Here is a 26,888-nt window from a genome sequence, read left to right as displayed (position 1 = left end):
AAACCTTGTCCTTACCAGGTAAGCAATGATAAATGTGTGAATGACTAATCTCATTTACCTCTTCTAGAACCACAAGAAAAAAAAAAAGAGAAGTAGACAGGTTAAAACAACTGATACACAAATAATAGGATATTATTCATATATGGGTCTAAAAGTATACCATGTATAGTCACACTCAATTTTAGTTCAAAGGTTTTCTGTTTAAAAGAGATTAATAGCTGTGTCCCCAGTTACTAATTAAATGTTAAAAAACTCCCCAACCACACTTTTCACACTTTGAATGAAAATGTGTTCATTATGAAATCCAGAAGCATATGTTTAATCACTTGGAAATGAGACAGTACATGTATTTCCCAACATTAATTTCATTTCAAGAACAAATATAAAACATTCTGTATTGTCATTCCTTTTCTAACAATAGCTAAAATTAACTTATAAGTTTACCCATTACATAAAGCATATTAAATGGGAGGTATTGAAAGTACTTGATAACTCATTAATCTAAATTGAAGGGCCTGAGAGCAAAGTCCCTGATCTAGAATATTCCCTGCCTATAAAGGAGATATCTGCAGCCATTAGCACTGTTTTCACTACCAGAACACTAAAGCACCATACACTCTTAGAGCAGCCTTTTAAAGAACTCAGGGTAGTAACACAAAAGCAACGGGTGCTGGTCACTGGACAACACCTTTTCAAAATACACCAAAATCTTCTAGTTCATGCACTTTCCTGCTATATTCTAAACCACTTCCAGGCAGGCAGTTTGGTTCTCCTCTTCCATGAACCACAGTGACATGTTCAGCTGGATGTTTCACATGAAGAACAGTTCTGCTAGGAAGCCAGATGGAGCATTTCCTTTGGCCTGTGGGGAAGGTGGGTGAGGTCATTGCCTCTGTTGACTTCTTCGCCATTTTCTCCAGTCTAATTAGAAAGGACCAGGTTCCAGTTTTGTAAGCCTGCCTGCACCTGTAAGCCTCCTTCACTGTGTGGGCACCCCTGCTATGAGTAAATCAGACTCCATACTCTGCAAAACTCAGCATGGAACTTCCCAAAAGATGGGGTCAGTTAAGGCTGGGCAGACTTTTTGGCTTTTCTTCCAGCATCAATTATAATATTGGAAAAAGGAAAATCCTCCGTTGAAATATATATGTATCTGGATAGCCAAGGCCACTGCAATCACATTCAAGGGCCATTACTGGTGAAAATTTGAATTTTAGGCGTTTAAGTCAAAGTTTCAGTAAAAAAGGCAGACCTGGGAACACAGAAAATTGCTTTCTCTTTTCCTAATACAGTAACTCAATGAGTATTAAATGGTATCTCCATATAGTTAATAAATGACTGAGACCTTTGTTTACACTGTAACAGGAACACACCCGGATAAACCCACTGGTTAAATAAAATTGCAGACTACCATTTAAACCGTATTTTCCTAAGTTGGTGACTTTTTCCATCTGGTATCAGAGACTGGATTTACTCTGAAAAACCAGCAGACTCATATGCAAATTATGAAATAAAGAACTATCCCAAACACCAAAATTTCATTGCAGTATCTCAGCTTTCAAAAGACACAGTCAACTTAAACCCCATATTTTTATGCTTCATCTGCTTTACTTAAAAGGAATACTATGACCGCCATAACTATTAAAAAGAAAGGGTAAAAACATATCCACTGACTACACTGTATAGTCATATTCACTGCTTACAAATATAATCAACTTCTTTAATGGGAGACTGAGATAGGAAAGAAAATAAAAATTAGAAGAAATGTGATAATCTGGATTTTGCCAAGTAGAATTATAGAGATCAGAAGAATTTCAAGTTAGCTGTAGTCTCCATAGCTATTTAATTCTTCTTTTGTACTATAATTCCATTGATAATCTTTTAAGAAACTGTATTAAATAATATTTTCTGGTTGCAATAACTTCAGATTTTTCTGAATGGAGAATTCTGAAGACAAAATTTGAAGCAAGACAAAAACAAAAGAGAGACGTTCCGGCTCAGGTATTCAATTAGCTTACAATAACCTTATCTGTTCATAACTAATCTGCCCAACTGTATCAAAGTTTTCTGGAAATTTTATACTATAGCTGTGCATTCATGCAGAATAAAGATCCTTTTTCTTTCACTGTCATGGCAGTTAAGTCTCAATTGAAATCAGTTTTGAGGAGCGGACAACCCTATTAATCCTAGCTATTTTAATCTGGTGACTGATGAAAAGATTTAAAAAAAGTGATGGTTGTTAGTCAGTCAAACAATTTTTAACTGAACTTTGAATACACATTAAGGGAGGAAAATTTTTGTGCACCAGAAGCCACTTTATGCCTAATAGATATTAAAGGTGTTGGCAGTACTGCCACTTTCGCTTTTTCCCCAGGCAGGTGAAAAAGTAAACATGAGCAACTCTTTGAAGAAACTGCTGAAGTATGATAGGTTTACAAAGCAGAGCCCTGTATAAATTCCTTATTGAATGCTTTCAACATGAGCAGCTGCCACCTCATGCCTAATGTAAACTGAAAGTTTACAACTGAAGGAAAGTTTGTGGTGAGAAAAATATCCTTCAGCTACACCATCCAATTTAAGCATGCAAGAAAAGTAGTGCTGCTGATGTAAGCAGCATCTTATAGTAATAGATGGAGATAATCCATCTGTACTCTCCTCCTCCTTAGAATCATGGAATAATTTAGATTGGAAAAAACCTCTAAGATCATCAAGTCCAACCTTTAGCCCAGCACTGCCAAGTCCAACACTAAATTATGACTCTAAGCATCACAGCTGCACATTTTTTTGAACACTTCCAGGGACAGCAATTCCACCGCTTCCCTGGACAGCCTGTTCTAATGCTTGATCACCCTTTCAGTGAAAATTTTTTTCCTAATAGCCAATCTAAACCTCCCCCGATGCAACTTGAGGCACTGCCCCTTGTGCTATTGCACGTAATGTGGTTCAACAGCCTCTTCAGAGGTGTTTTCAGTATGCTCAGGACTTCCTCTCTCTATTTTCAGTCTCACTCAATCTCACTTAGGCTACAGAATATCTTGTCTCTCTGCTGAGTACAGAATGAAGAGGAGATGGCAGCTGGCAAAGACTCTCTCTGGGAAGAAGGGAGGCTGCAGGTGGCTGGCTTCAAGGGAAAACAGACAGAAGTGAGCAGGAATTCTCCCGTCCCTTTCACTGAAGAGATGTATTTACCATTTCCTAAAGGTCTGCAAAGCAATGTAACTTCTTTCGCAGTTGAAAGATCGTTCTCTAAGATTGTTTCTTCTGGTCTGCATCTACACCATCTTGTCAGTGTACAGTCGTGATGGCCGATAAAGATACAAGGAGTCACTTATGTGCAGAAAAGATGTCTTCTGTCTTTATTTTCTCATCTGCTTTTTAAACTCCTTGCTAGCAGCAAGCAGTACCCTTATTTTAGGTAAGCAAGCAACAGCGTTTTCATTGGCTAGGTTCTATTGACATTTAGCAAAGCTCAAGGCCTTATTGCAGTTCCCACATCCTAGGCCTACCAACTTTACAGTCTGCCTTTGTTTTCTCCATTAGAGCTGCGTACTGACTTCCTTATTGTCAAGGATACACTTGAAAGTTTGCCCAGTCGATATCTCCATCCTGGGAGCTAACAGACCTGCTATTAACCCCTTCAATTCCCCCTTCCTGTAATTGTGCGAGAAATATTCCCTGCGTCATCTTTTGCAGGGCCCTTCGCAAACACAACACAATACATGGTAACATTACTAGCACAACCACAACTATTATCAAAACTAAGACCCTCGTCTTGAGTAAGGACAGTAACCAACCCCAAATGTCCCAACTAGACAACCAGCCTTCCAGGCCAAAAAACCCAGTTTCCCGTGTGATCTTCTTTGTTTGTTCCTGAAGTGTGGCAATTTGCCTGTAGATGGATTCAGAGTGATCTATTTAAACAACACATGCCTTCAAATTCCTGACAACCATGTCCAAGTGCTAACAGCAAAAAATCAATAGCAGCATGATTCTGCAGTGTAGCATGCCGTGCACTGTCTACATCAGTGGCAAGCTTTCTGGAAGTGGACTTAACTAAAGTAATTCTTACTTTTGTCACCTCAGTGACACCTCAGTAATCACATTTCAAACCAACTCAGAATAAGCTGATATTCCTGCAACAGCAGCACTTGGGTAAGTTTAAGCTATTAGTTTTACTTGAAAAGCCTTCTATTCTCATACAGCAATACAGAGGTTTTTCTTAGTTTTTCATAAATAGAAGAGAGTTACTTTGAAATAGAGGCTCATGGAAACTAAATAACCAAGTGACTACACAGTCATGAAATACATTGACCGAAAACATTTCCTCAGATAGTTCAGAAATGACAAACATTTTTCTTCCCAGTTAGAAAGCAGTTGAAAAATCATTCCCTTTCATTTAATTAAAGCACTAATACTGGCGCTTATATACTTATATAAAAACTCTGAAAAAATAACAAAGTTCACAGAAAACATGAAAATGTTTTTGTACAGAAAACTTTATCTCTATTTCATACCTGAAGTACTGTTTCATCTCCAGCTGCTTTCAAATCATCTTCCTTCCCAATGATTCTCTGTAGCTGAATTTGTTGAAAAAAGAAAAAGAAAATTAAAAATGTGATCTTACAAGAGTCTTCTTTTTCAGAAACATGCTTTAATTGCACCTTTTCTTAATTATACATTTCTGCAAGGTTCTCTAGTCATGACAAAATATTTGCAAATCCTTAAGGATATCTTGGTATTCAGACACACTTTTCCCCAGGAATGTCTTATCTACAGTGGTTACTATAGCCAAGCAGAACATGAATCTATCTCTTGCAATCCAGCGCTTACTCTATTTTTAGAGGAGACTTTCTTGCACTAGAAGCTTAGCATTCACTTCATAAGATTTTGAAACTCAGGGGTATAACATCAAGGATCATTTGGGAAATAAAAATTATCCTGATTTTCATGCTGTCCTTCTAGATAGCTTTACACAGTTCTGCTACAGACACGATCTTCTACATATGAAAAACATGCGTGTCCAAATGAAGTACTATACAACTAACAACAAAGAATAATTTCATTAAATAAGAAAACATTTTTTTTTTCAGAACTGGTACTAGGTAGAGTGTGGTTTGAGTTTCCCCTCCACCCCAGAAATAAATTAATCTTGAATGTATTAGCAAAGAAGATTTTCAGAATTACTGAAATGACTCACATCTAAAAACATAACTTGTCGCAAATAGAGCTTTAAGGTAATATAGAAAGTGCATTAATTTGCAGTACCTCCAGTATATCTGAGCTGCAAGGTTTCTTTGAATGTATTTAAGCTTGGAAGGTCAACATTACCACAAGAACGAGTGATTTATTACAGTACGAAGTATACCTACCTTTCAGACACTTGAACGAATCCTCAAAAGGACAGCAAAAATGAAAGAACAAGGGACTTAATAAATTTCAGGTATAGATATGGACTTACACCGATCACTCTGGATTTGGAGACTTTAGGAAAGCTGAGTTTAAAGCTCAGGGTTTTCAAAGCTACTGGTTTGCTTCTCAAACATTTTTGAGTGATTCCTCAACCTGCTCACTAAAACTGGGAAAAAAATCCATTACCAAATCTGGACAGCCATATAGCCATTATTTTGAACTGTTTTCAAATCTCTCCTTAGGGTTTTTTTTCATTTGTTTGTTTGCTTGGTTTTGTGGGCTTTTTTTAATTTGTTTTGGTTTTGTTTTGTGTTATTGTTGTTCAGAGAAGCAATACAGACCTGTGAATACTGAGTAAGGAAAAAACCACTAACTGTTCATGTTGCCAAAGGTCTTCCCTTGACCTTCAGGGTGAATTTGTCAAATTCACCCATTCTGAGTTGGTGGCGTTTTTTTGTTTGTTTGGGTTTTGTTCCTTTGGTTTGTTTTTGGTTTTTTTAATAACCTCAGGTTTTTAGTTTCTCAAGATAGTTACTCTCTAAGTTTTGAATGCCATGTCTTGGGATTTTGATAGTATCTATCAAAAGAAATACTGTAAATAAGGCAATTAAACAGTACTCGTTCTTCCAAGTTTCTCCAAGTTATTTTTATTTTTGATCATTTACAAAACAGTTGACAAGTACAGTTAAAATATTATTAATTTCTTCATAGCAAAATAGCATTATAGAGCCCTGGATAAAAATACAACTGCTTGTCAATATTCTCATTGAAAGATTACATTTTTTCTTACCTGAAAAATTGATCTTTTGCTCACATATAAGAAAGAAAACTGCGAATACTTTCCAAACCAGAGAAAATATGATTTTTTTCTTTTGGATTTTATTTTTAAAGGACTCTTAAAAATATTTGCAGAGACTACTTAAGAGCACAGACAGCCAGTGTAATTTTTTTCACAAGCATTCTAAAAGATTTAGTTTATTGTTTTCTTACACTGTATGTAAATCCTTTTAGTGCTTGAAACTATTTCCAGAAGTTTTTTTCCAGCCCAATACAGCAACTACTCACAGAGGGAGAAGAATTCTGCCTCAAGAAATGGACTCCTCCATGTAATATTTGTTGTATTTAATATTTATATCTGTTCATCACTCAAGACACTAATGGCTAATTTAAAGATAATGAAACCTATTATGCACAACTGAAGCCTCTTTGCTAAAGACATACTAAGAAGTAATCTGTTCTGAACAAGATAACATCTGGCAGAAAGGCTATGTCAGTCTTATAAAAAGAGGTTATTTTGCATCTTCCAGTTGTTTGAGAGAGATCAGTGCTTGTGGATGCTCTAAGACTATGGAAGTGCTCTGTACCAAACCACCACAATGAGTTACTTCATTCAGCCCTAGATGGAGCTCTATAAGTTTTTTTGTGGTATCTGTGCTCCAGGACAAGTGTGTAAGACAGTCTATTTAGAAAGTTTAAATCACATAGTCTTGCATGTGCCATCAGAACCACTCTATCTCCATTCCTGACAGTTTTGAACTGTCATTAATTTTACTTAGACATCTTTAATCAGGACAGAGTTAGGGAAATTCCTTACTTGCTGGGGATTTTGGGAACTTTGGTAGCCTTATTCTTGGTGGGAGGTCTCAGATTAATGTGCATGGGTTATTATGTGTCTGGAAATCCCCCTCACTGAATCACAAGAGAATGTCTTGAAGTGCAGAGTTCACAGAAGTACCTTACTGTCCTCACAAAGATGTAGATAATATGGCTCTGAGAAATGATTCTGCATTCTGGCAAGGGCTGATGAAAGGATGGCAACTAGCATCTGTGAACACGCCACTTCTACCTTCTAACTTCACCCTGGAGCTGCATGGCAAAGCGCCAAAACGTTCTGGGCCCTAATACTGAAATGTCTCTTGTGACTGTGTACCACTGTAACATGAATGAAGCAGAAATACACTGGCTTGGATACAAAGGAAAAGGAAGGAGAGAGAATAAGACTGTCTCTGTGAAGGGAGAGACTTTTAGTGGAAATGAGGAGAATGTGCACAGAAATGGAAAGGCTATGGAGGACAAGATAAACTCTCTTATAGAAAACATGGGATTGCATTCAAGATCTCCTTTCCTAAACATCCATTTATGCTAGCAAAGACCACTGGGAAATTCTGCATCTCACACTCCTTTAGTGTCTGATCCACACAGGTTTGAACAGTCTATATCCATCATGTACTGCAGGCATTAAGGACTTGGGTTGTAGTTTCTGCTTGTCATCCTTCTCAACTTTCCTGAATGATCCACTTCACACATGTTGTGCCTGTCCATCCAGTTACATGTGAGAATTGAGACATACACAATTCAAAGAAAGAAGGACATTTTGCAAGCAAAAAGGCATATTCTTACCTCAAAGAGTTTATAGTCTAGATTAACAGATAACACAGACATACACAGATGTCTAATTAGTAGATAACGGATGGGAAGTAGGGAGAAGAAGAGGTCACAAAGCATAAGAACGAAGCAGCACTGAAATCTCTTTTCCCATTGTATACTGTTTACAGACACTGACTCCTAATTACCACTTCTTCACTGTGCTTTTCTACTGCCCTTTCCTTACATATGTTTCCTGACATTATTGTCAAATATAGTGTGGAAATAACTACAGAATAGTTCAGATGTATTTTCCTAAGATGCCAACTGGGACAAGACAAATGACAGATTAGCCACATAATTTACTAATTTATTAGCTACCCAGAAACTTTCTGTGATGCATGCAGAACTAGAGTATATAGGTTAACACACAGACATTTTTCCAGATTCTTACATTCCAAAAATTTTATTTTTAAACCTAATCTATAAAAATAAAATTTTGCTTGAAAGTAGTCACCTCTATAAATGCTAAGTAAATGTCATGAGAGAAAACTCGTCTTCTGACCAATTTGCATCCTGTGGGACTTCTTTGAATTTAATGATACTTGCGAGTTGACAGAGTAATTTATATGGGTTGTTTTTTACCACTCTGTATTAATTTATCAATCCAGCTCATAAAGAAAATGCAAAGTAACAATCTATTTAACCAGAATAATTTTCATTTAACTTGATTGCTGCTACAGAAATCAAATAATTTTCAATGATTTGTGTGATGTTTTCACCTCTACATTTGATCACTTTCTGTTGTTCATACTGGTTGATTCAATTAGAATTACCTGAAATGGATAATGGATATTAAATATATGACATACTGCACATCTCCCTAAAAGAGTTGTGCAGCGTTTCCATAAGAATCTCCTCATTTGTTTAACTGACACGGTACCTATTTAAAGGTAGCACTGCTAACATGGCATTTTGGTGTAGAGGCACTACATGCTGAATATGTTCACTCGTGTTCATAGCATTACTTTGGCCTGTACCATATTGTTTTGTAGATGAATAATACAGTCATAACATACATGTTTTGGTGATCAGGGCACTGCTAGTCTAATAACAATTCACTGGAATTGCACTAGGTTTAGTAGGTTAAAAATATAAGTTTTTCTAGAATTTTATTTTTTTTTAATCAGCAGAATAATTAACATTTTAACAGAGTCAATTCTTCAAAATTAAAAGATTTTGTGTAGCAACAAATGAGTGTAGGGTTGTGCTGGTTTTGTCTGGGGTAGGGCTAATTTTCTTCACTGTGGCTGGTGTGGGACTGTGTTTTGGATTTGTTCTGGACACAGGCTTGATAATATAGAGAAGTTTTTGTTATGGCTGAGCAGGGCTTACACAGAGCCAGGACCTTTTCTGGTTTTCATACTGCTGTGCTGGTGAGGAAGTTGGGGGTACATGGGAGGCTGGTGGGAGACACAGCTGCGACAGGTGACCCCAACTGACCAAAGGGATATTCCAGACCATATTACATCATCCTCAGTATATAAAGTGGGGAGAGGAAGGAGGGGACATTTGGAATGATGGTATTTGTCTTCCTAAGTCACCATTATGTGTGATGGGGCCCTGCTCTCCGGGAGATAGCTGAACATCTGCCTGCCCTTGGGAAGCAGTGAATTAATTCCATGTTTTGCCTTGCTTGTACTTTCTCTATTAAAATGTCTTTATCTCAATGTATGAGTTTTCTAACTTTTGCCTTTCCAATTCTCTCCCCAATCCTGCTGGTGAGGGAGTGAAGGAGAGGCTCTGTGGCCCTTGGTTGCTGGCTGGGGTCAAACCATGACAAGGGTATCTGCAGGCTCAGTTAGGGGCTTCTGGGAACATTGCCTTGGAAAATGATCTGATTTCAAGCATTATTTTCTTACAGTACTACTAAGTCTAAAAGTATTTTTACAATATTTTATAATATCTTTAAAGTATGACTCATCAATCAACCTTGCTAAGAGGCAATTCACTGAAAAAACGGTGATCAGCACAAAACACATGCCAGCAGCTATTGTATCATTAATTCAGTTCAAGGCTATGAAAATACACTTACATAAGTTTTTGCCAGTTTCTCTATCAACAGGTGCATCTTTTTAAGTTTTAGATTTTATGGTTTTCTAGAGTTGTGCATTAATGGTAACCTCTAACTTTATCCTAGTGACAGAAAATAATTTGAATTGTAGTAGCCACATCAGCTTCTTATAAAACCCTCTGTCCAGTTACCTCCAATATTAATGAAGGATCTGAATTAAGCTGAGGGAGTCTATTAAAAATTATGTTTGTTAATTCTGCATTCAACTTTTGACAAGAAGTATTTAGTTAACAGTCTTCTGTTAAATATTTAAAAGTTGAATAAGTTCTGTAATTAAGCCTATTCTTCTTTAAAAGAACAGAGTAAAGTTTTCTTCGTTTTTTAGCATCTGCCTTTCTCCCTCATAATTTATATAAAACATGGGAAAAACCCTGCCCTTCTTGCAGCACCAAACAAAATTAATAAAAAACAAGGGAGGATGGTATACTAAAGAAATTATTCAATATATTTAGAAAATAAAACATTCTTCCAGATGACTATTTAAATTAGCTTATGGGATTAAGGGATGTACACCAACCTTCCTAGTAGCAGATTTTTAGATACAACTCAAAGGCAACATTTATAAAAGTGGATTCAAATTCAAGTACTTCTACAGCAATACTTTGTTATGTGTTTCTTTCATATAAAATATTTTAATAAGTATGTGAACATAGATTGGACTGAAAAATAGGCTTGATGATTTTAATGAATCTTCATTTACCAAATATAACCCATGGATCTATTTAAATGCCTTAAAATTAATATGCATATAAATACACCTACCTTAAAGAATTCTTTTTTTTCAACTCGCTCATTGCCATCTGTATCCAACATTTTAAAGGCAATCTGAAGTCCAGTCTGGGGTTCTGCAACAAATTGCAAACTAACTTTATTGAAAATATACACACAGATGCTTACACTAGCACTTACATAATGATTACAAAATTAATAACGATTCTAAAATGAATACTGCCTATGGTTCAGTTCTCCATTGTTACATACACGCATGGTACTTCCAGTGAACCACACATACCTCTTCCAATATAAGCAAACTTTTTAAACACCTTTTTACTATAATTTCAAGGGATAATTAATGTAATGGGAAAGTAAGAAATGCCAGGAGTGCCCAAGTACAGCCATGAATGTCCATCTGATCTCCACAACAATATCGTATCTCTTACTGCCCTAGTCTTAAGATACTCTCTATGGATGCCTCCATGATCCCATGTCACTTCTGCAGTCTAGCTCCGTCTTGTTTATTAGAGCTCCTTTTCACGTTAGATGAGTGGAAATTGCCTTCAGAAACCAATAATTATTTCCAAACTAGGTAAAAGAGCTAGTGTACTCCTCAGTAAAAGAGCTAGTGTACTCCTCAGGTACTTCGTGTACAGGTTACTGTATGTCAGCATTAGAAGTCCTCCCCAGCAGACAGACCGATGCTGTAACAGTGGCCAGCTCTCAGCTCCTGCTCCTGCTGTGTTAGCCCTAGGCCTTTTTGAACTTCCCTTCTCCTTCTTCTCTAAACAATGTACTCGAATATTACTAAGATGTAATAAACTACTCTTTCCGGTCTTTTTTGACAAAAGTATGTTTTGTATGACTCCCATCAAGCTGATTTTTCTCAGGAATTTTACACAATTTTACCCTGCATTTCCTTCACTGAGTGGATGTTTCTTTTCAACACAAAAATGTAATGAGCTCTGAATCTTGCTATAAAAACATAGTGTGTTTTGAGCTCGTTCCCATGATTTCCTGGTCTTACTTTGCTTACAGGAGGTGGCCTCGCTCATTAGCGAGCCCACACAGGAGCAGCATGCTGCTGAAAATGTAGTTACAGTTCATTGCAGTAGCAAGCCCTTATCCCAGTAATTTCTGGAGCACATGAATTAATTCCACAATCCATTTAAGTCAGGCATTAATGTGAAAGCCATGGACTTACCGTTTCTGGAATATATTCATGTTTCCAAGAACAATGTTGGACCTATGAGGGCAGTGAAGCAGTACCTAAAAAACTCTAATGCCTTCAGAGTTTTCCTTTTGGAAATATGTTCTTCTAGTTCCATTCTAAAAAGTTTTAAGTCCTGCATTTTCTTTTTAAAAAGAATATTTCTGTCAAGGGAACAAGCTGAAGGAATATCCCATTCCTTTAAAGTCATAACAAGATAATTGAAGAAAGTACTATTTTTACATTTTAGAAATAACTACATCTTCAGCAGTCAATTAACATTCTATGTGAAGCAATCTTGTGATGCACGGATATTTTATAAATACCATTGCAATCTGCACAGCAGAACCCTTCCCCAGCAACTGGGTTGTAATAATCAAAACTGGCTTCCTTTCCATGGAAATGGCACATGCTAAATTTGTGTTACTAGTACAAAAGCAAGAAAAGGCTATCCTATAACATATTTAGAGAACAAAAGTAATTGATGTATTTAATAGTAATTCATACCATCTGTGTTCCAATTTTCAGATAAGAGAGCTGTTACTGAAAATACAGGACCCAAAGCTGCTTATACAGAGATGACATACTTATCTGATATGATGTAACCCCAAAGGTATGTGTTCGTAAAATAAGCATAGTTCAAAGACTACCACAGATATATTTGTATTTAATTAGAATCAGGCAAAAATCCAAAATCTGAACAGAAGAGCTTCATCTTGGCTGTGAGTGCAGGTTAGACCTAGGTGCTTCCTATCCAACTATTCCTGTGTTGACCAAGCTGTCAATTTGTGTGACTGGCTAATTGAAACGAAGCTTTGAGTAAAGGTGACAACTTCAATTCCTGGACTTCTTCACCAGCCAGGGCGCCATTAACCTATTGCTAGAAATGAAATTCAATACAGCACTGGAAGAAAAAAAGATAGTGATGATACAAGGCACATAGAAAAGAGAAAAGAAGGTCACAGGGGTAAAAAAATAAAGCCTTTGTCTGACACAAAATTACATTTTTAAGTTCAATGTTGTTACAGACACTGCTTTTGTATGACAGGCAGCATGGTCCGGTCAGCAGTGTCCTGGAACCAGGAGTCTGGTGACTCTTTTTCTGTTTCCCAATTGTTCTGTTGGTGACTTTGTAGAAGTAATTTAAATATTAATGCCCGCTTTAAGAAATCTCATATTAATTCTCGGTAGTGAGAGAGACAGGTTGTGTAACTCGGGGCTGACTGACATGGGATACTTGTTAGGCAAAGATAGAGGCACTAACACTTGTTGACATTTGCTTTCAAACTGATCGATATGATAACCCTCTGTGTAACCAAAGCAGCAACATTAGCACTGCATTTCTATCCTGCATCAAAAGGTGCCTTTGTTTCTGCAGTTCAATACATTCTTAAAAAAATTCTGTGAAAAATAATGTTACTTGATTGTTTGGAGAAGTGGAACAACTTGCTCTGAGACTGCTTCAATTTTCTAATTGTTTCAGCCAATAATTCAGCAGGAACTCATTTTCAGCTGCCATAATTTTTTAAAGAAGTAGAACCTTTGGCACCTATTACTGCAACTTTAAGGTATTCTTCTGAAGTTATAATTTGGCTGAGGAAATCTAGAAAATCCGAGATCACTTCCATGCACAACAGTTTTCCTTTTTTAACATAAATGTATCATTTTTGAGTTGCAACAAATATATTAAAATCAGTATTCTAACTGGGCTAAACTCTTATATTTGATTTTAAAACCACTTGAACACATGGTATAACTCAGGTTCAAGCAGCGTGTAGCACGGGACAGTCACCACTGCTGAAGCAGTATATTTGTCTATTACATAGGTTATCTTAATGCGTATATATATTATTTATTACTGTGTACTAGCTGAAGTTCCCTAAGAGATTACCCACCCTTCATGCCATGTAGTAAGAGCTAATATAGTTCTGCTAGAAATGAGGTAAGCTGCAAAAGGGCTACCTAAACTGTGCAAGAGGTATATACTGATGGCCATTATCAGGAAGGTTGGACATACTCTCTCCACTCTCTGGAGACCAACAATTATTTGTTCATACTACATCATGAGAAGGTGGATTTCCAGTGCAAGGAAAATTTATCAATTTGTTTAAGCCTCAGCCATGGAAGTGATGAGGGTCAAGCATCTACAGTCCATCAGGCAAAAGTGACTACTTTCTTCTCTCCTTTCCCCATCCACTGATGCCATAAATCTAGTATGCCTGGTTTTGTCCCTTGCTGAAAATGTTAGACCTGTATAAATCAGACTGCACATGTGGGCTATTCTGTGGACATGCACATGAACTACTTCACTACTAGTGTATGGGTCTCACTGTGTGATGTTCGTTGCACACATCTCAAATCTTGGTATTTTTCAGCATCGCCTACACTTCATCAGAATAAAATGGAGGGGTGGCAAGCATGGCACAGAGTAAGTATGGGTGAGGAAATCTAGAAAATCTGAGATCACTTCCATGCACAACAAAAAATGCCTGTTTGTAGATAAAGCAAGTACCAAAAGGTTTGTTAGACAAAAAGGAAGGAAGCAAAGGAGGGAGAGCAGACATACATGTAAAATACTTGGAGAAAATAAAGTCAAAAGGAACAGAGCATAAAAGAAAGGATTAAAAAAGCCAAACAAAAAGACACTGCAGAATTCTTCTGTTTGTATATTGCATCCATTGCATATCTGAACACAAGAATAATAGGGAACAACCTCTGAGATGCCACAACAGCTTTTTATTCCACTGCATGAGCTACAATGTTAATGTCTCATTTCCAAAATGACTAAAACTACTATCCAGAAGACAAATTATTATTCTTTCCTCCCTGTTCTTCCTCCCCTTATAATGTGGTTCTGTAACCAATGTCTGCCCTCTCTCAAAGTCTTTTGAAAAGCTTTTCTGATCCCATGGTGGAGGGATTACCATGATTTTTGAAGTATTGCAATGGACCAATGATGCCACTATGGAAGTAAGTTCCAATCAATTAAAGTTATATCCATTTATATTAATGCATTATCACTCTCTATATAGTGGGATTTTTACATTTTACAATAATGCAGAAATTTAGAAGCTAAAAATTTCAGGAAAAAAAGTTCCTGGAAAGCTGTTAGTAGCTGAGTATTTATGCCAATGTATTTTAAATATACAATACTTACTTGTAAGGATTGTCAGCAAAAACAGGTACTCTGCATAAGATATCAACCCTGAAATGAAAGAGTTAAAAAATTATTTGCAAAAAAACCCCCCAAAAACTCATAGTAAGACTTGAAACATCAAATCCTATAAATATAAAACCCATAGTTTGACATAGTATTAAACAAATTTATTAAAGTAAGCCACTTTATTATTTAATAAAGTTTTTACTTCTGTTTTTAGTGCTCTGAAGGTAAAATTCCCTAACCAGAGACTCATCAATGTTCATGTCTAATCCAGAAAGTAAGGTTTATTTGGTATTAATAAAAGTCCTGCACTAAATCTTTGGATTCTCACTGAAAACATTCAATGTTTATATATAAGGCAAATAAATTAAATGTGCTTTGTCACATTTAGTACCTGGGAGGAGAACTACTCTAACATTACCCTGAAGGATCAAAGTCCTCCATCCTTTGGCAGGCTCGCAAAGGCAGAGAATAGCTTCCCTCTGATTCTCAAGGGGAACATGGCAACACGCAAAGCTGCCAAGCTGCTAGATTGTGCTGATAGTACTGCTGGGCCGAGCGCCAAGAGGAGGCTTCTTTTTTTTTTTTTAAATAGGAACGTGTCCTTTCTACAAGGTGAAAGTATTTTCCCCCCTTTTGAAGGAAAATTCCAGTGTTTTCTTTTCAAATACCACCTTAAGTGAAAAGCCTGAACAAACATAAAGATGTGATAGCGTCAAAATGGAGTGTACAAGCTAAAGATAGAGAGCGCATAATGAGGGTGGTTAAACAACAGAATTTGAACCATCTGCCCCGCAATAATGTTTGGAGAAAAAATGTAAAGGGCTTTTTTATAAATCACTTTTCAAAATAACTGAGCTACTTTTAACTTGTGAGTTAAAAGCTGAAGCTGCTTAAAATAATGAAGTTCAAACATGCCTATCTGTGCAAAGATAAACTAGTTTTATAATTTATATTCAGTTAATTGATAGATAAAGAATACACTTAAGCTTCAGTGATAAGCAATTAACTTCTGATAAATTACTGTGCACAGACAGCAGCATTTGTATTTGACCTCAGATAGTGACTTAACACTTTTAAGTACCAGTTCAGAAATATTAAATTGGTAAATGCAGGAGTCTGAAAATTGGAGAACAAATCTTAGCTAAAGGGAGGTCTAATGCTGACCCTGCTGCCAACTCAATCTGGTTCCATATCTCAGCTTTCCTCTCCATCAAAATAGAGCTATTCACCCTATTATCCAACATGTATCATGTGTAAATCAGCACAGTACTACAATCATAAAACCACTGTGGAAATAAAAAACACTTTCACCTCAAAAACTTAATTTTGCTTACAAGTTTTAGCATTTCTGCCATTGTAAGAATACAAATTATTATTTGCATTGCTATAAAACTTGGAGTTGTGTTCCTAGATAAAACATGTAGGTTTTCTACAAATTCAAAACCAAATAAACAGAGAAAGAACTCCTACTCCAAATTTTTAGCTTATATGCCTAAGTATAAGACAAGATAAAAAAACCATAGAAACAAAGAGAGACTGATAAAAAATGAAGCCATTAGTGTGATGGGCAGTGATCAAGATTCCTAATTTTGTTTTGTGTGTGACACAGCAAAAGAATGTTTAAGGAAAGAATTCATAAAGGAATTCAATAAAGGAGGTCAATGAGGCAACCTAGCAGGTCAGTATAGACACCTGCCAGTCATGGACTGCAATGGTGTCAGCACAGAGATCCCTGACTGAAAATTTAATCACCAAGCAATGAAGGAGAACATCACTGGCCAAGGAGAAGTGGGAGTCTTGAGGTATGCTGCACAGGGGTAATCCGGGGAAGACCGGGAAACTGAAGACAAACAGCTGATGCTAGATAAAACAGAACAATGAGAGCCCAGTGTTGGGATACAAAATAAGAGACCATACACTCAAAGGAGTTGTGAAAGAAAAATATACTTATCAAAACATTTGAAAGGATATTAACATGGCAGATTATGTTTGCTAAAGTCATAGGAAAAAAAATGTTGTGATAATTGAGATACAAAATACTGAGCCCCTGGAGAGTTTTAGCTATATAGCTAGACATGGATCATTATACATTTTAAAATTTTGCAGAAAGAATCTGCAAAATTTTTACAGAGATGGTAGGATGTGAAGAAAAGATCAATCTAAAGACAACACTCTGCTCTCAAGGGAAAAGCATCTGAATTGCAGAGGTCTGGAAAGAGGACACTTGAAAAGTCACTATAGTCAAATTGATAAAAAGGTAAATATAACAAAAATTTATAAAAATATTCTTTAAAACCTGACTCAGTGCTTTAAAGCAAATCCACAGTCTGTCTGATATTTTCTGGAAGACTGATTATACTAAAATAATTTGTAATATAATTTTTTTAACTTGTGGACTAATTTCCATTAAAAATCTTATTTTAATTTTATTGTTCTTTTACTACTTGTAGTGAATAGCCAATTTATCTCATCCATCAAGTAAATGAAATGTTTTGGTAATTTTCTCTTTAATTCTACAGTAATCATTACAAAGTTACTCAAATTAAAATATATAATGTGGCAAATTTAAAAAAAACCAAACAAAACAACAGCCCACTGAAAATTATATTTCTATTCAAGTAAAATTTAAAAGATAAAAGCCTCAGATACTGGAGAATGACTCAGCATACTCGCGGCCAAGTATTGCAGTTAGCATTGGCAAGATACTGTCATTTTCTATTGCTTAAGGAACTCTCTCTATCCCTCCCTAGAAGTCTGTATCCTCAAACTTTATAGCAAACGCTGACAGTACAATATTCTTAATGCTGAATAAATCACAAACCCCACAAAATATGACACGAATTTTAAAATTGCCCACTAGAAGGCAGAATTCCCTAGCATTATGTTTTACAAACTAGACTGATGACAGTTTTCCCTCTCCTTGACATTTAAATAACAATTTGAAGGTAGTTAAAATAACCTCAGCTAAACAGTTTTCATTTTTAAACTGTGATAATAATGCATCTCAAAGCAAAAGCATCAAAGTCACTAAATAGACACCACGATCAAAACCTGTAAAAACTCTATGTGTTGTGGGACATATGGATGACTGCACTGAATGTTCCTGCATCGTCTCAAACTCCTACGTGACCTTTGAAGGACAGAATATACGGACGGACACCCAGTGCTAAGCACAGGGAGATCTTGGCCAGAATGCAAGACGCCAGGCTGAGCATATCACTGAGCCCACTTTGTGCCAAGCACTCAGCTGAGAGAGGTGCAACAAAAGGAGGCTGTGCTGATTTGCTATGTTTGCAATTTCTCTTGGTGGATTCCCAGTTTTCACAGGTGGTGTGCTCTGGGGATTTGCAGTGTCCATTACGAGAAACAGAAAGGCTCTAAAAAAGAAGGTATATAGAGAAAATATCCACGAATTAAAGACTGGGAATACTTTAAACCTAATTCTGGGAAAGCATGTGATGATTAGTAATTTGAAAAGGCAGGGAATCAATTCAATGCAAAATCCAGTTTCCCTAGGACAGGAAAAAAATGTTCAGCTTGTTTGGAGATGGTTCAGGGTTGCTAGGGTATGCTGGGGCTTTCAGGAGAGTACTGACGAGCAAGGTATCCAGCTGGAGCCCCCTCCACATCTGCACAAGGATGCAAGGAATGAAGCGCAGGCAGAAGGGGCCACGAGGCCGCAGGGTAGGTGAAATGCTGCAGACTGAGATTGAGGGCTGCTCTCTTGGCACAAGCTGCCAGCCCTGTCTGGGGATCTGCTGTGAATGGAGAGAGCGTGGCTCATGCCTGCCAAGGAACTGCAGCAGTGCAACGGCAGCTTCCAGAAATGTCCATGGGATAAGGGATTCAGGTTGAACCGTATGATACAGAAAGTTTGTGAATAGGCACTGTCAGTCTTTCTCATTAGTTTGGGGATTTTGGTCTTTGTTACTGGTGAAATGGTTAATTACTCATCTATTTGGTTTCCTTGATCCTCTTGTTTGTTTTCTCCCTTCAATTAATTTATGCTAATGACATGTTTATTTGGTGTTCTTTAATTCCTTGTTCTTACACAAACAATATCCCAGCTCTCAGAGTTTTCCAATATAAGGTGGAAATGTCGGGTGAAAAAAACTCAAAGCACATCAGCGCTGCAAAAGGTCACAGAGCTCCTGAAGAGGAATAAATAAGTTCGACTGCTGTTGGAATCAGGGATGCTGCTTTACATAATTAGACACAAATTTTATTTTTATTCTTAGTTTTCATGCATTCGAGTTATATAGTGAAACAGCAGCTTATTAACAAGTCTTAGAAGTCCATTTTGTGCTGAAGTTATCCTTTTCAGCCCTTTCTCTTCTCTAAGCAGGCTTTTCAGTTTCTTTCATGTCTCCTGCACCTCAGAAGGCTTTCAATTCCCAGCCCTGCCTCTTTACTCTCTTGTATAACTGAGAGATTTGCCAAGGAGGCAGCTACTGCCTAGATGTGGATGAAATCAAATCCATGAAATACATTCAACTCTTACCATATAATGAGATAAAAAGGAACATGTATTTTTCAGTATCAAAAGTGCTCATTACCTTTATCACCAAGGTCTCTAAAAAAGGTCGGCCCTGGTTTAGCTTTGGCAACATACAGCAGTGCAGCATCTACCTCCTTCAAAGACACAAACAAGAAAATATAAAGCCAGTTTTGAAAGAGACTTAATCACTTCAGTAACAGAAAGAATGCAAGTTCTTTTGAAGAAGGAAAGGAACATTTCGCTTACCTTTTTTGTCAGTTTCTTGGCTGAGGCTTTGCCTATAATAAAAAAAAAAATCATCATCATTCAATAACAAACTGACTTTAAACTTTGATCAGGTCCTGTGGCATTTCTTCAGATTTTTATGGGAAAATGCTAAGTAATATGAAACAGAATATTTTGCAACAGGCAGTTTGTTTCTAATTCCCATAATGATCGTGAAAGGACAAGATTCAAAAGCAATACGAGCAGTCTGTTCAAATGTTTTCTCAACCTAGATGAAACCACAGTCCACTTCAGTGTCTACACTGCCTTACTAGTGTAACTTTGCATACTGTGAGCTACAAATGTTGCACAGATTTCAAAGTAAGACTATACAGTAAAAAACAACTGTAGTATTTGGGGATTTGCATGCACAAAGAATCCTTGAAGTGCAGGTTGTGCACATGAAAGCTAAGGAATACTAAAAAAAAAGAAAAAAGTACGAAAATGTTGATGTTTCTATTAAGGAGAAGTAAACTGAACAATTCTGCCTTCTGAAAGAACATCAGATGAAAATCATGCAAACTCCTAAGGGTTTCCTAGTAGGTCAAGTTTATACACTCAAACAGGGGAGACACTTGCAACAGTATAGGTTGTATTCCTGTGTAAATCAACCATTTGAAGAGCTGGATGTATCATCAATGGAACATTCCAGCTGGTTAGGCAGGGATCACAGAAACCCTGTGGTCATGGACCAGCAGGAGCTGTGCTTCATCCTTTCTCTGTCTATCTGCCCTGTCACACTGATCTGCCTCCTCAGCATTTCTCCTTATACAGTTCTCAAAACCCTGTTGTCCTTCACTCTTACCACTCTCAGCCCATCCCTCTCTTCCTACATCACCAGTTCCTCTGGATTCCAGCCAACCATTCTCTCCTATTTATTCACACTGTGTAAGCACAAGCTGAGCTGCTTGGATTTGCTCAGTGGACTGGTGCCTCTATGTGCAGCAGGCTGGCATGCTCCACGCTCAGACTCCAAGGCTACTCTGCGGCTTCACGGGCACCTTGCATCCAAAGGGTCACCAGCACAGCACCGCTCTTTGGAAATGGACATGACGGAGGCAGCCTGGTGGGCAGCTGTCAGCAAAGATTTACTGAGCGTTTTCACAGGCCCATAATTTAGCCAGACAGAGGTGCATTCTTAGTAAAACAGCAAATTTCCATATTGCTGGCAAATGGCATGCCCAGCTGCAGGGGGTCTCCATTGGCAACTTTCTGCTTTGGACAAGGGAAGCTGCTGGAACATCTCAACCAGCAATAGCTCATTTTTCAGCACAGGCAAACCACTGTGCCCTGGCCTCTGCTCTTTGAACCGGCAGTAACAGTTTTGCTAAAAAATTCCTCTCCCCACACCCCCTCCCCCAAATCAGCCTAAGGCAGACACCTGGCACATAACATTTCAACACAAATGTTTAACTTTGACAAAAGTTATATGCAACTAAAATTAGGGGTTTAATACTGGAGTGTTGAGTGACCCCAGCAACAGGTGTTGCCAGTACCACCTGTCACTGTGGATGAATACATTTTCGTGCACTGCCTGTACATATATTTACACCCATATACACACACATATATAAAGCTACATAGGTAGATACTCTCTAACTCAAACAATGTACGAAGTCCTCTACTTAGCCTCATTTGAGACAAAAGAAGTCAGATCAATAACAGAGTCTGAGAACAAGCAACAATCACTATATCCAGTAAGGCTGAGTCCTGAGCAGTGTGATGTAACACCACAGTTATATCTAACACTCTTCACTGCTGCAGAGCATTTTAAAGAATGGTTATTTAGCAAATTAAGTTATTTAGATCTCAGCTTTGAAGTGTTGCCCCATTTCAATGTGGAACTAAACTACAGCAGTTCCTTTCGCTCTGGGAGACCCAGATAGTGAGTGACCAGCCTTACAGGAGGGAATGAATCAGGTTGTAGGACTGCAAAAAACAGTATCTGAAAGAAAAAAAGGAAAGCCACCTTGTAATGTTTTTCACTGTACATGCTCTTTGTACTTGCTGTCTGTACTGAAGCCAGCCATACACCCTTATTTGGTTAAGAGCAGCTCCACTCATTTCATTCTCCTGGTGACCCCAAGAACATCACATCTGGGATGGCACCTGCTACCACAGCAGTGTACTAGGGAGTAGCCTTTTCCCAGCATCCAGAAGGATGACAAAGGGAGATAAGCTGAACTCTGCGAGCTGGAACAGCAGAGGCATGGATAATTGATGCAAGGTAAGGAGAAAGCACTGGGAGCTACAGATGAGACACTACTTGGCCAAGTTTGTGAGGCTCTACATTTGGTAAGTTTGTGCTTCTCTTCTTTGTGTTGCATTCAGCACAATAACTCTGAAACTCTTCAACTACCTGGTTACTGGGGAAGAACATATTCTCAATGAGAATTACCGTATCTTGATAAAAATTAAGCAATGGAAGGAAAATCTGTTGTAGACATATGGACTCTCTTTTCACCAGCCAGCAGTCGCAAATGCAACTGCCTAGAGCTCACACAAATGGCTGTGGCAGCCATCAACATCTGTCCTCTTACATCCAGCCAGTCACCTCCAGAGGATGTTTCAGATGCTGACATGTCGACTGACCTCTTTCAGAAGTGAAAAGACAGTAACAACAATACAGAGGTGCTTGTGCTACTGGTGCACGGGTGAAAGAAATAGTGGAGGAAAGGAAGTCTTTGCTCAGTGGCGAAAGAGGGAGAGGACAGTCATATCATCCCAGGACGTGGTGAGAGGTAGAACCAGGTGGGTCAGTTGGTCCCTGCCATGACTGACTGGACAAGGAGCAGCTGCTACAATAAGAGAGGAAAAAAGGTAGGATGGAAAGGGACAGATTGAGAGATGAACAAAGACATTTCTACTTTTCAAAGCAGTAAATACATCAGAGTAATAAATGTAGAGTCTTTTAATGTTGCTCTTCTCACATGGGCTTCAAAATCAAAATATTTAATAACCTAGTCAAAGGAAAATGGCATACAGATGTCAGCATGAATGTGAACTGCTAGGATAGGAATTTTTTGGAAAAAACACCCTGACATTGGGACAGTAGTATTATTTTTCACACTGCCATTTGTCTAAAGTATTAGAACACAATCTCACAATAGTGCAATAATTTAAACTGTAGAATAAGTTTCCAGCAATAATTATTTGAATATTTTCTAAGAATTGAATCCAGTTATATTTTATTGGTACTGTCACCAAATAAAATCATCTGTGAAGACTCAAAATCTCAATTTTCATTTGAAAACATCAGCTACTTTTATTGTAGCACTCATTATATTCCTTGAATACTAATTTAGCTCTTGGTGATTATTCTCTCCATTTATTTACTTCCTAACAGTGAGATCTCTTTAAACACCAACACAGAAAGCTCTATTAATATCAAATGTGCAGCCCTCTGAGGAATCAGGTCTCTTAAGGCATTGTCTACAATAATTATGAGAAGGTTACCTTCTCTTTGCAGAAGATGCACCGCAAAGGCTTTAACAGTTTTCTTAGCCAGTTTGTACACTGAATGACAAAAGTGCCTCTTCCTTTCTATGAATTAAATCTTGGTGTTGTCATTCCTTACACATGACTACAAATACATCAGGATCTAAGTATCTCTCTGAGGAATACAGACAACAGATATATTATTAAGAACTATTTAATCTATTATGTAAAAGATCTGCATGATGCAATTTTCTATAGTTTTATTCTTTGACATTAATAGATCCTTACTAATAGGTAAATTAATGATATATTAGAAAACTTGTTTATAGCAGTAACAATCTCATCTTGGTATCAAAAAAAGAAACCTGGAATTCTTTTGTTTTGAATTTGAGTGAATGAGAAGAAAAACAACCTTCCCCCCCTGAACTGCCATGATGATGATGGAATTCTGGTTTAAAGGACATTGAGTATTTTCAAGGGTCTCTACATATTTTACAGATGCCATCATCTAATTTTCACCATTTATAGTGTATCTATGAAACAATGAGGTACAGACACACCTTTCATGAACAAAAAGGCATTTTAGCTTTTTAAGTTGAATGAATACCAAGTCTACTTAAAAGCACACAAATTCTGTGCTGTTAGCCAAGAAAGTTAGTTGACAACTGTAATTAAGAAAACACCACCAAGAGCATATCCGTCAGCCTTAATTTGCCCTTGGCAAACCTGGATATTTTGTCACATGCGTTTCTTACAATAGAAGTGTTTCCCTCATCTTTTTTTACACTAAGATGTAGAATGGACCTGACATCAATGTTAGGATTAATGTTAGGAAATAGCTGAATTAAACAAGTACCCACTTGCACTCAGTAACACCTATTTACACCTGTACAGCTAAGGAAAGGCTTAGATCTGACAAAAGACATTTAGATTCAAAGAACGAACAAAATCACTAAGATCAACAATTATAACAACAATAATCAAGTGCCAAAGCAAAAGTAGTTACTACCACCTGCAAGAAAACATACTTTTACATGTCTGCAAGATTCCTTTATTTTTGTGATATAGAAATTAAAATTTGAATCAATCTTTCTCCATAGCCTTAACTTCAAATGAGAACAGTATAAAATAGGTATGCTTTCCTAGGAGGACAACAAACTCCTATCCCTTTTATCAGCAGTCACTGAGATGGTTTGACAAGGATCTCCTTTTAACTTCATTTTAAACAGACACAATGACAAAAAAAACAAAAACTAAAACCAAAAAGACTTCCCAGCTTTTTAATTTTAGATGGCAATTGTTGCTACCTTTACTGAAGTTTGGCAAGTTCAAGGTCATACTGGGGTAGTATAAAACCATTTGTTTTTTCATAAAAAATTAAGATGAGAATAGCATTAAGTATATTCACAATTCAAACAAACTCTCATTCTGCAAAATGATGAGTGAAACGAACCTTTTAAGTTGGATGGGATTTCAGCACAGTTGTAATCTGAGGATCAGGGCATTTTTAAAACCAACCCCACTGTGTGCAACTCATGCTGTGGCCTTCACAGCAGAGCCCACCCCGCAGCCTTGCCTGCCATGGGAACAAGAATTTTTATTTCTTCGTTTTAACTGGCTGCCAGCTTTCATGCAAGCTGAACTCTAAGAATCCTGCACCATTGAGCTGGGTGAGATAAGAATTGCGTATGTTGATTTCCTTGGGGAGATGCCATTAAAACTTTTGCTCAAATTAGCCTGAAATACAAGATCATTGAAATTCAATAGCTTGTATTTCATTCTCAGCTCTCTCTCAGATAATTTTAATGATACTGGACAAGTACCTTATATTAACAAGGTGTCCTTTTTTTACCCACTTTATTTTCATTCTCATTCTTTAAAGCTCTTCTATGCATTTATAAAGTACTTAGTGCTAAAGAAACCAACAAAAGGCAAAAAATTCAAGCTAGCAATTAATTCTTTAAGGCCTCCTTTTGAAATATTGGTGATATCAGAGATAAATCAAGGATAACAAAAAAAATTATGGCTTTTTGAAAGCATGACAAACAAAGCGGTCAGATTGCTATGATAGCTCCTGGCCAACTAGTATATGAATAATAAATGAGCATGCAATTTAAATGAATTAAGAATCCACTTCAGCTAGAAAGCTTTTACTGAACTAGTGCATTGCTCCATTGAAAGATAATTGATAAAAGTCATTTCAATCACATGAATTAGTGAATTGAACCACCTGAATTATAGTTCAAGTATGCCCAGTGGAAAAGGCAATTTGCAGTAATAGAAGCTTCTGATATGCTTTACAAAACAAGCTTTGCATCTGTCCCTCTTTATTTAAAGCAATCATTCCTCTGAGGAAACAAGAAATACACAGTGCTGGGCCGAGGCCAGCGCTGGCAAATCTCCATTTCAGAAGAGCAGTTGCATCAGAGCAAGTCAATATCAGGAGGTTTCTCAGTGAGTCAGGCAGCCCCGGGTAAAAAGGGTGGGATGCTGATGCAGGGAAAAAACATCAAAGGATGACACAGTCTTTTAGGAAACTGAAACAGACTAAAAAATTAAGATTAGCAAGTTTTCAAAACCTGTTAAAGAGACCGCAGCATCGAATCACCAGCAGTGCAAGGAGTTCCCAAAATAAGCAAAGGCACCAGCGTAACAGCAGATGCTGTGGTGCCCACTACAAAGCTTTTGAGCAGCTCAGTCCTCATTGGAACTATGGCAGGAGTCTGTGGGGGTGGCAGGGAAAGCAGGGGAACAATTTCACCTTAGGTATTATTGAGAGGAAGTGACATAACCCTAGATCTGCTCTCTTTCTCATAACATATCCAAACTGCAGATAAGGAAAAGCTGAGAATGTGTTCAAGCTTCCAACCTTACCACAAGACTTGTCCTGCAGTGATATACAGCATACAGAAAGTTACTTCTTCCAAATGACTGGAAAAGTCTAACAGGCGTGTAATGGCAGCCTTTGGCTGCACAAGGAGCATGTGATGCGAGTTAAGACTTCATGTGTAACACACAAGCAGCAAGAAGCCAAGCCCAGAGCACAATTGCAGATGAGCATTTCCCCAGCAGGAGAGGCTGCCTGTCCTCTGGGCTGGTGCACAGCTCATGACTGCAGGAAGCACCCTGGGGAAGAATGTGTCATGTGAAATCATGTCCTCAAGCTCCCAAATAAGCACCTCATGCTTGGTTCCTCTGGCTTCATTCAGATGTCTAAAAAGTAGATGCCTAAATCTGAGTTAGTGATCTCTATGGTGCTTTGCTGTAACTATGATGCTGTAAGGACATACGCAGAAAAGGGTTTATAATTAACTTTGAAATCTGCTGCTCCTATTTCAGAGGAGAAGAGCTCATATGCCCAAAAGCTTGTCTAATTTTTCCAGCTTAGAGCAATTGGTCTAATAAAAGATCTCTGTCTACAAAGCTCACTCTGAGTAATGACCCCAGGCTCCCTTTATACTCAAGGGAGAGAAACTGACAGAGCAGAAGGACAATTTATTCCAGGTTGAGACAGGTGTCCAATCCAGGCCTTAGACTTACCTGTTTCATTATCTTTAAAGAAATAATACAATCACCTGCTCTGACCTGATATTCAGCTTTTATATATCTAAATTGAGCAAGTGAGTTCTTTTGCATGCAACCAGATAACTCATGCTGCTTTCTGTATTAGTTCTTTCTGTAATCTGTTTTTTCC

At 37.5% G+C, this 26,888-nt stretch overlaps 1 protein-coding gene across 2 annotated transcripts in view; it reads right to left on the bottom strand.

Moving 5' to 3' along the window:
- Window positions 1-26,888, bottom strand: part of MICU2 (mitochondrial calcium uptake 2) — a 146,186-nt gene that overhangs the window by 23,347 nt on the left and 95,951 nt on the right. For both annotated transcript variants that reach the window (XM_027652522.1, XM_027652513.1), the window contains exons 3-7: window positions 19,739-19,770; window positions 19,551-19,626; window positions 14,989-15,036; window positions 10,670-10,752; window positions 4,515-4,577 (exon numbers count right to left, since the gene is read on the bottom strand). In XM_027652522.1, coding sequence (XP_027508323.1) covers window positions 4,515-4,577; window positions 10,670-10,752; window positions 14,989-15,036; window positions 19,551-19,626; window positions 19,739-19,770 — 302 coding nt within the window. The remainder of the gene's footprint in view (window positions 1-4,514; window positions 4,578-10,669; window positions 10,753-14,988; window positions 15,037-19,550; window positions 19,627-19,738; window positions 19,771-26,888) is intronic.

The sequence above is a fragment of the Corapipo altera genome, unplaced genomic scaffold (assembly GCF_003945725.1).
Source record: "Corapipo altera isolate COAL_440 unplaced genomic scaffold, ASM394572v1 0, whole genome shotgun sequence".
In the NCBI taxonomy this organism is placed as follows: domain Eukaryota; kingdom Metazoa; phylum Chordata; class Aves; order Passeriformes; family Pipridae; genus Corapipo; species Corapipo altera.
The sequence above is the reverse complement of the archived record's forward strand: the minus strand, read 5'-3'. Positions and strand labels throughout refer to the sequence as shown.